Genomic DNA, 10,646 nt, shown 5'->3' on the forward strand with positions numbered 1-10,646 from the left:
AAAACGTCATAAGTGCAATTCAAGCGTTTAGGTATAGAATTAGCGGGAAGTTGCAGGGATGGCCTTCGGGGTCAACCGTTTTCCAAATTTTTTTTAATTACTTAATTACTTTTTGAAAAATTTTTTTAAATCCACATGTCATATTAAAAAATAACTATGAATGTTTTTTTTTTTTATTTTCTCAGTTTTAATTTTTCAACTTAAACAAAAAATGCATCTGTTATTCGCTAAAATTTTAATATCATGACAAATCAAAAACTGTGGTTGTTACAATAATAGAAAAATTAAACTAAGTAGTGATTTGTGATATTCTGCAAAATAATGACAATACATTCCAATTTAGCTATTCGAAATACATTGAATATTTAACCCACACATACAAACTTTTAAAATCCAGATTCCACCACCAATCGAAAGAGCGATAATTTTAAATACAAATTTAGTATTGTATTTTATTACTTAATTTTTAGAGAAATCATATCCAAATTAGCACGAGAATAGGAATTACATTCTAATTAATTAATCCAATCCTTTGTATATGTAAATTTGATGTAAATTTGCACATATATAAAATGTAAATTTGCACATATATAAAATATCGAGTAACATCTCTTTACCACGTGGTGTAGTAGCTATCCCCACTCTAAGACCATACTTGTACATTTTTAACGTTTAACACCGAGAAAGTACTACTGTAAACTGTAAAATCGGTATTTTTAAATGTATATGGTATCCTTATTGCTCTTATAATAAAATTGTTTAATAACTATAAAATTTCATCGAATTTTTTTTTATATTATTACTTTCATAATTTCGTAACAAATATAAATGTAAAAGAGATCAAAATGGTCCGGTATTTATTCTATATGGGTTATATTGGTACACGTTACAGGTAAACAAATTTTTAAACGACAAATTATCAATGGACTTTATTTTACTTGATTATTTGTCTTTTTAGAGGAGCGGCAAAACAAATAGGTTGTGAAAGATTAATCGACGTAGATTCAGTTCAAGGTGCAATTGAAACAGCATTATCCACTACCTTAAAACCTAGAAGTGCATGTTATCCGAAGGTACAAATTTCAAGCAGGTAATCATCGGGAAAAAATTTGTTGTGATAATTATTCATCTTATTAAATTATACATACTTTAGTAGAATTTTGTGATGATGAAGAATATTTTAGAACAGATGCAGGTGTTCATGCACTTTTTAATACTGCTCAAGTGGATTTAGAGCACCCAACAGATCCGTTTTATGATACAGAAACGATCATCCGAAGACTAAACGCATGGTTTTCCCGGTGTGGTCATGAGATAAGGATAACATCAATTTATCCTATTACAGACGATTTTGATCCTCGGAGAAATGCTAAATCACGAAGTTATTTCTATCGTTTAATGGTTGCGAAAAATTTCCATGAGCATAAAGTACCAATTTCTGAATTACAACGTGCTTGGCATATTAGGTATTTATTTGTTTTATCTTAATCAATTATGTACTTATTAATATTGTTATTTTTTACAGAGGTGAAAATATTGATATTGACGCATTAAGAAATGCAACAAGACTTTTTATGGGAACGAAAAATTTTGAAACATTTGCTGGTAAAAACCGTACAAATAGAGAAATAAGATACGTAAGGAGTTTAAATAGTTTAACTATTGATTCAGCAGCTCCTTTTATGCCATTTGACCCTTTATCAGATCGTTTCCATTTTTGGCATATAAATATTAGTGCACGTGCATTTCTCTACAATCAAGTAAGAAAAATAGTTGGAGCTCTGGTGGGTATTGCTTCCGGTATAATTAATGAACGAGATATTTTAACAATGTTACACGTTCCATCAAATGTAAATTGGGATCCAAGAATTCAAATGGCACCACCTCAAGGATTGTTTCTTAAAAATATTGAATATGATCAAAAAGAATTAGCCAACTGTATTTTAAAAACCGAAGATGCCCTACGACCAAGTAAATTATTAGCGATCATTAATTAATAATAACGTTACTCAAGTTATCTAAGTAAGGTGTAATTTAAGTAATCCGATTAATATTGTTAAATAAAAATAAAATGTTGTATATGACTTTTTAAATTATAAGATGGATTTTTCGAGTCTTATTAAAAATCGTAAGAAAGTATTAAAACCGACAAAAACAATTGTAACAAACACATCAGGTGAAAAATTTGAAATTTCAAGTGGTATTGTTCGTGATTTAGGAATCAAAGTTTCGCCATTTATTATTGATGATAAACCAAATCTCAACATAGATATGATAATTCCTGGTTTATTTCTCAGCTCGCAAGATCCAGTTATCGACCTAGATCTCTTGAATTCTCATAAAATAAAACATGTTTTAAGTTTAGGAATTGATCCTGACATTAAATTTCACGGGATAAACTATTATTACGTTAGTATTCTTGACTTACCTGAATTTGATTTACTTGGAGTGTTAAATAACTGTATAGAAATAATTCATAAAAATATAAATGAAAATATTTTAGTACACTGTAATGCTGGTCTATCAAGATCACCGACAATTATAATTGGATACTTAATGGCCTTAAAAAAAATATCTTATAGTCAGTCTTATGAAATTGTTAAAAACAAACGTTACATTCGTCCAAATGGTGGTTTTGTTAATAAATTAATGAATCTTCAACATGAAGATCTACCTCAGGTTGATAAAATTAATTAAAATTATAATCATAATACACTAGAAGCAGAATTTAAGGGAACGAAAAAAATTATTGTGCGTTTATAATAAATAACAAAAGGAAGAAATAAATAAAAGAGGGGAAAATTTGGAAATAATTATTCTTCAACAGTTCATTTTATATGATATAACCTTAGGATATTTATGTTTTAATCATATTGTATACTCAATATGTAGTTAATATTTTGCAATTACATCGTTTATTACATCCTAAAACGCATAGAAAAGTTTTTATATTACTTTTTTGCATGCATATTTTTTTTCTAGTGTGTCATAATTAATTCATCTTCTCATGCAACTACAACTTTAATAGTTAATTGAATTCAAGCAATTGAAAAATTTCTTCTTTCGCTTGTTCATTCCGTATGTTTGGCAATGATTATATTTCATAATATCATATGTAATGATAATAATCTTCATGTAAAGAGATAGTAATAGGTCGATCGTAGGCTTATTAATTAATTGTAGATCTAAAAAATATAAATGAATTTTTCTATATTCCCGAAAAGTATCGTGGTTATTCGATTTTTTTCTTTTCGTACATTAATTCATATTTTTTTTTTTTCATACATATAACTTACAAGCGTATATGAATTATTATTTTCTATACTATAATTAGTAAAGTAAATATTAGTTTACTTAAAATTTTCTTTTTTATAAATTTATTTTTGTAGTCTTATTTTATTATTTTTATTATTAATCTACTTTTTTGCATTTTTTTAGATTAATTTTAATTTTACTTAGCGTATGACGTCACTTACTCTCATTAAAACCCCATATATTTTTTTCATTCATATTTTCATATACAGTTATTTTAATAGAATAATTAATTATCAATTAATAATTTACTAGTTAGTATTTATTATAACATTATATTCACATTCTACTAATTGAAAATGAGCTGTCTTGAAGAAAATAGACAAGGCACTTTTAACAGAATAAGTGGTTTTATTTATTATTCATGTTTTTATCTTAAATTATTTATTTCAATTTTTTTTATTTTTCGTGGTTCATTATATTTATTTTTTTTTCATTGTTTTATTTTCTTCATTTATATCTTATCACTTAATTGGCTTCATACGGATATATATGCACGAGTTTAATTCGTAGAAAAAACAATTGATAAAAAATTTATTACGCAAAATCATGATTTCATAATCAATTGAATCAATTACGGCGAAACAATTCAGAAATTGATTAATTTCTACCTTAATTTTGCTGTATATTTTTTGCACCCTTGCCTTAATTTATGTTTTATTAAATGATACACGATTTCCGCGCTAGATCTACACATCATTAATATACTAATCTTTTTTTTTTGTTTTTTATTATTTATTAATATTTTATTTTCCATCTTGTAAATATTTGTAGAAATCTGTCATCTTAATTGGAAAGACTTCTTAAAATATACTAACAAGACTGATCTTGTTATTATATATTAAATTAGTACATTTTTGTTACAATTTTTTTTCTTTATTCAATTATTTTTTTTTTTATAAATTATATAGTGTATTCCATGTATGACGTTGCATTAAAAAATAATTTACAATTTATCATTTGCTCCAGTAAAAGACAACAAATACAAAAAAAAAAACAACAAACTGAAATTTATATACAATTATAAATAAATAGACAATAACCATCGAGTATTAAAATTCATTTAGTAAAAATTTAAAACTTGTTTCGAGAAACTATTGTTAAAAAAAAAATATAATAACAATTTTAATAAAAAGAAAACAAATCGTTCAGAAGGACATAGAAATTTCTATGAAGCCACAGTCTTAAGTACTATATATCTGTATCTATAAGGCATTATTCATTTATCTAATAAATTAATTTGTATGATAATTTTTTTGTTACTTTTTAACAAGAATTTTTAAAAGCAACGAATTAAATTTTTAAAAAATCTACGAGTATTTAATGCATTGCAGTTACAGATATATGGCATAAAAAATTGTTATTAAAGTTGTTTTAATTAAGAGAAAACATTCTAGTATTTAGCGGTATCGGTGAAACCAGTTTCAAAGTCCAAGAGAGTGGCCTAAGTCGTTATAATGCAGCAGCGTCAACAATGGATTAGGGAAGCAACGACCAACTTTAATTTAATATTAAAGTTGATCTTTTTTTTTTTTCTTTCTTTCTTTTTTTTTTTTTTTTTTTTTTCATCATTTTATACTTTTGATATTAATTTATGTGAAAGAAATTTATTATACTCAATTAAACTGTCGTTTGACGGATATTTACTTAAGTGAATTAGCGAGAACATCCCGACGTTTACCCCAAGGTCCTTCTGGCGTAGCAACAGATACTTGATTCGAATCATGGCCTACAAATGTCGGAAAGTCTGCTACACTAGCAGTGTCTGGAGCATTTCTTGGCTGCTGTGATAGTTGTTGTTGCTCCCATGGGCCTCCTTTTACTACAAAACCTGAATCACTTTCGTTGCTGCCAAGAGGTCGGTCGGATTCATGTTTACCCCCACGGATTGACTTAGTACGTTCACGATCCTCAAGATCTTGCAACTGGAATTAAAAATATTTATATTAGTTTTTAATTTAAAGAGAAAAAAAAAAGAAAAAAAATTAAACTTACATATTCATACTCTAAATTCAAAAGATGTTCGCGTGCATCAGTGACATTTTCTTCACTGCCGATAATAACGACTAGATCAGGATCTGAGTCAGTTTTTCGTGGAAATTTAATCTCAACCTTATAATCTTCCATTATCCTGCGTATATTTTTACCACGCGCACCAATAAATCGTGAATGGACAGCAGAATCGATTTTGATTTCTTCTTTAGTTAAACCATTAACAATCTTTAGAATTTCTTCTTTAGCTTCATGAGTATTTTTTTCAAATCCAGTGATAGTTATGATATTTTCTTCAGGATCTCCTTTTTTAGGAAAATCGACTTGTACATCAAAATCAGTACGAATTTTTTTAATAACTACACCACCACGGCCAATTAGTTTTGGATGAAATTCTGGACTAACTTCAAACTTTAATTCGTATGATTTAAGTGCTCGTTCTTGTCGTTTAGCTTCTAAGTCTTCAACACGTTCTAAAATAGCTTGTTTAGCCTCTTCAATATTTGCAGGAGCACCGCAAATTTCAATATAATCTCTCTTTTGATCAGCAGGTGACATGTTAATATGAACGTCATACTTAGACATGAGTACACGTACATCACGACCAGATTTACCGATAATAAGACGATGAAGATCAAATGGTACATCAACTTGGACAGTTATTGGTACTAGATCTAACAACGCCTTCTTAGCTTTCTCAACATTTTCTGGCTGTCCAGTAATACGAATAATATCACAAGGAGGTGGATTGTGATTCATTTCAGTCTCTTCATTTTTATCACCATTGATCTGTTGTTCATGTTGTGGCTCTTGCAGAGATTGTTCATCATGATTTATTTGTTCACGTTCTGGGAATTTAATCTGTACATCATATTCAGATGTGACCATCTGTACCTTACTTCCTTTAGAACCCATAACTGTTCGGTGATGTACTTGCGGGATAATACATTCAATAGTAATTTTTGATTCCAATTCATGAACAATTTCTCGCATACGTTGTTGAGCTGCTTCTATGCACTCTTTAGAACCTTTTAAAATAACTCGGTCGCTGTCAACGCCAGCACGTGGGAATGAAATCTGCAAACCACCACATTCATCAGCAATACGAGCTAATACACCACCACGACGAGCAACAAAGTATTTGTGATGTTTAGGATCGATAGTTATTTCATCTTCAACAATATTTCCAATTTCTTTAATTGTCGACTCCAGCTCAGCTTTAGCTTTTTCTACGGCTTCTTTCTTACCAATAATCGTTATAATTTCAGGATCCTCGTCTTTGTCAGTCGGGAACACTACACGAGCACCCGTTGATTCTCTTATTTTTTTAATATTTGCTCCTTGACGACCAATTATAAATCTGTGATATATTGTCTTAGCCCGAACAGTGTCCGAAAAACTCATCAATTGTTTTTCATTCGTCTGTTCAAGTAATTGTTGTTTTGCCTTCTCAACGTCTTCTTTAACACCACGTATTATAACCTTATCACTTTTACTTTCTGCAGTTGGAAATTTAATAGTTACCCCACCGCAATCCTCCATTATTGAATGAATTATTTTACCGCCAGTGCCAATAAGAAAATTATAATATTTTGGAGGTATAATAACTTCTTCTTCTACAACGTTACTCATTTCATTTTGGATTTTTTTAATCATATCACGTGCCATTTCAACATTTTCCTTTTTACCTGTGATTACAATAACTTCATCAGCAGAGCCCTCAGATGGTAATTCTATTTTAGTTTGAGTTTCTTCACGTATTTTACGTATATTCATCCCACCACGACCAATGATAAATTTATGAAATTGCTTGTAAATTGGTACTTCTATTGAATAACTATTTTCATCAAGTTCTTTAGCCAATTTCATCAAATATTTATGGCACCTATCAACATCTAATTTAGGACCACGTATTTTAACAACATCATCTTTTTCATTTGGCCCGGGTATTGTTATTTGTACATTATTAAACTTTTCTCTTATTTCTTTAATATTAAAACCCTTTTTACCAATAACACTGGCATAATGACGGTGGTCAATGATAACATCCTTCTCCTTTTCATTTTCTAATTTATTAACAGTCTTCATTAATTTAGCTTCAGCCTCAGTGACACCAGCTTGATTACCTTCTATGCGAATAATATTTTGACCATCTTTTTCAAATATATTGATAAATACGTTTGTTTCTTCTTTCAATCGATTAACTTTACTGCCATTTTTACCAATAATATGTTTAAAATATCTAGGATCAACTTTAAGTTCAACAAATGTCAATTTATTAATAAGATCTTGAGCATGAGCCTCAACTTGTTCTCTTACTTTTTCAACTTCCTCAGGAGGGCCTTCTATTTTTATTTTATTATCATTTTCTGCAAAATCAACATTCACTTTTGGCAAATCTTCAGTTATTTTTTTAATATTACTACCCTTACGACCGATAATATATTTATGGATCCAGGACGGAGCTTCAACAGTAGCTGTACGTACACTATTAGCTTTTTCATAAACTTTATCCAGAGCTTGTCCTAATTTTTCTTGAGGACCACGTAATGTTATTGTTCCTGTTGATGAATCAGGACTTGGCATCTCAACACTAACTCCAGTTAATTGTAATATCTCAGTAATAGTTGTGTTACGGGGTCCCATAACATATTTATGCTGAGATTTTGGCACTTCAACGGACACAGAGCTGTAACGTTGCTCCACGTCTCTATAGATGCTTTCTATTTTTTTCTTGGCTGCAACAACACTTTCTTTCTCACCTGCAATTGTTATCTCATCATTTTGAACTGATGCCGGTGGTATATTTATTCTCAAACTGGTATTAGCATTCATACCAATAGTATTGTCTTTAAAAGCACGAATAAATGGATGATAAATTTTAGGAACGACAATACGCTCAAATGCTTTCCTTGATTGTTCATCAGAAATAACTTTTATTTCATGTTCTGCTTTTTCAATTCCCTCTTTAGTACCTGTAATTACTATTATATCTGATTGTACGTCTACAGATGGTACGTTTATTTTAGTGGCTGTATTTTTTTCCAATTCATTTAAACGCTGACGTTGTTTACCTAAAATCCAACGATGATGTTCCTTTGGGATACTTATCTGCTTGCTTGCTTGAGTTTGAAAAGTCGCAAGTATTCTACGACGTGCTTCTAATACTTGACTTTGTACACCACTCAATACAAACGAAAGAGTTTGACTTTTCGATGACGATATCTCAATGCGTGCATTTGTCTCTTTCATTATTGCTTGACATGTACGCATCGACTCACCTTCACCAAACTTATCGCTATGATCTAACTTACGTTCCTCCAATGGTACATGGAAAACAGTTGTTACTGTTTTCGAACCAACTCTCATGCTGTTGTTAACTGGTAGTTGATTCGAAATAGTTGTATGGTTACATGAGCCCGGAAGCTCTGGGAATGTTTCATCGTAAGTTGGTGGCTCGTAGGCCGTTCCCTCTTCCATTACTAACTGCTGCTGCATCTTTAGATTGTCCTGGATTATGCCGAGTCCTTACAGTAGCACTGAAAATAATTTTCATCTCAGTTACTCATTTATAATACTCGAATAAAATAAAAAAAAAATAAATAAAAAGAAAAAACAATATTTGAATAACTTATTTTTACTCAACAAGTTTTATAATTTTTTAATTATAAACTTATCAATCTGCTTATACAAGCAACGTAAACATTTTAACAGATGATAAAAATTTATTTTATCAATTTAACCCGAACCATCAATCGCCAAATAAAATTATTATATAAATAACGATAATGGTTGTCTATTTAGTTTTTTTTTTTTTTTTTTTTTTGTTCTTTTTTAGACGTATTACCGACATAAACTTAAAAGCAAATTTTATTGTAGAAAAAAAAATATTTGACACGCCCGGAAAACGATCAAAGCTAATCGGATGATTTTTATAATTAATAAAAGAAAAAAATTAATGTGGAGCTCACTAAATTAGCAAATAATTGATATTGATAACCACTAATGACTTAATAAAAAAAAATTTTTTTTTCAACAAATATTTAAAAAAAGATAATACAAAGTTATAATTCGTAAATTAAAGAATTAATCAAAGTAAAAAAAATTTAAATAAAGTGAAAAAAAAAAGTGAGTAATTATTTAATATGATAAAATGCCAGTATGTCAATGACCAGCGGAAGCCGACCACCATATGGAATGGAGTATAATCATGTTTTTTAGCTTTCGCACTTGACACGTCACAAGAACGGTAACCTCATCACCAGCATGACCTTCCCGACATATCAAATAAATAAATAAATTCAAAATCAATACTAAAACTTTTTAAATATAAAACTAACAATCGATATTAATATTATATGAATCATTCCAATAATTATTTTAAAAAATAATAACGATAAACGTGTAACATAAGTTAAGAAACGGAAAAATCATGTGTCTGACGGGTCAGAGATGACGAGTAAAAAAAATGAATGAAGGTACTTACTCTACCGTATTTAAAGAGTCCGGTGAAATAATAAATGTATTTCACGACGCCAGTTTACCAGTAATGCACCTAAAACATTGCAGCAATAACATATATTATTATTTTTAATTTAATTATTTAATCAATTATATTATTTTTGTCAGTTTTATTTAGTAAAACTCAGACTACACTAGTTTCCTTACCAGTAACGGATCCAATGTGAAGTTGTGAAGAGCGTGCGGCCACGAAAGAAGTCCAAAGCCCCTCCAATCTCGTGAATTATAAATCTATGACGGGCTTACTGTCAAATGTCTAGGTACACGGACTTTAATATCTCAAGAGCGCAATAGCAATATTTTCTTATTTATTTATTTATTTAATTAAGTAGTTTAAATTATTTAGTTATTTTGTCGTTAGATCAATTTTCCCTATTTAATTGATTATAATTTTTTTTAATTTATTTTTCCGTGCCAATGTCGATGTATAAATTTATATTTTAATTACGTTATGATATTTATTTTTTTATTTTTTTTTTCATGAGGTGGTTTTTTCGGTAATCTGTCAATAAGTTTTACCGCTATTCGTTCATAATTTTTAATTATTAATCTTTGACAACATATTTATTACATTAATATGTAATAAATAAATTGCATACATTATTGAATACGTGTATCAATATATAAATTACGTGATTTTAGATAGAAAATTATAAATCATGGCCGGTAATATTTTGACTAGTTTTTCACAAGAATTTTAACTAATTTTAATAAAAAGAAAAATTGAGTTTTCGGATTTTTCACAGCAAGCCCTCGCGGTTTTTGAAATACCGTAAATTTTCGGTATTAATGCGTTTACCATAAATTTACCGTTATAATTA

General features: G+C 29.0%; 3 protein-coding genes across 4 annotated transcripts; 2 read left to right on the plus strand and 1 right to left on the minus strand.

Moving 5' to 3' along the window:
- Positions 1–627: 627 nt before the first annotated feature.
- On the plus strand, positions 628–2,099 carry LOC123274119 (tRNA pseudouridine synthase-like 1). Of its 2 annotated transcripts, none has more exons than XM_044741612.1 (4): positions 628–892; positions 959–1,073; positions 1,154–1,466; positions 1,526–2,099. In XM_044741612.1, the coding sequence occupies exons 2-4, from the start codon at positions 1,061–1,063 to the stop codon at positions 1,995–1,997; spliced, it is 798 nt and encodes a 265-aa protein (XP_044597547.1). In that variant the 5' UTR covers positions 628–892; positions 959–1,060; the 3' UTR covers positions 1,998–2,099. The 2 variants fall into 2 exon arrangements, with proteins under 2 accessions (XP_044597547.1, XP_044597546.1); XM_044741611.1 differs by having other exon boundaries at positions 638–892; positions 959–1,090; positions 1,185–1,466.
- Position 2,100: 1 nt separating this feature from the next.
- Positions 2,101–3,223, plus strand: LOC123274120 (dual specificity protein phosphatase 19). Its single transcript, XM_044741613.1, has one exon. The coding sequence runs from the start codon at positions 2,101–2,103 to the stop codon at positions 2,695–2,697; it is 597 nt and encodes a 198-aa protein (XP_044597548.1). The 3' UTR covers positions 2,698–3,223.
- A 482-nt stretch (positions 3,224–3,705) lies between these two features.
- LOC123274118 (vigilin) lies at positions 3,706–10,108 on the minus strand. Its single transcript, XM_044741610.1, has 4 exons — positions 9,973–10,108; positions 9,791–9,859; positions 5,308–8,843; positions 3,706–5,237 (listed from the first exon to the last, which is right to left on the minus strand). Exons 3-4 carry the CDS (start codon positions 8,800–8,802, stop codon positions 4,956–4,958), a joined length of 3,777 nt encoding a protein of 1,258 aa, XP_044597545.1. The 5' UTR covers positions 8,803–8,843; positions 9,791–9,859; positions 9,973–10,108; the 3' UTR covers positions 3,706–4,955.
- Between the last annotated feature and the right edge of the window lie 538 nt (positions 10,109–10,646).

This window comes from Cotesia glomerata, unplaced genomic scaffold, assembly GCF_020080835.1.
Source record: "Cotesia glomerata isolate CgM1 unplaced genomic scaffold, MPM_Cglom_v2.3 scaffold_225, whole genome shotgun sequence".
NCBI lineage: Eukaryota > Metazoa > Arthropoda > Insecta > Hymenoptera > Braconidae > Cotesia > Cotesia glomerata.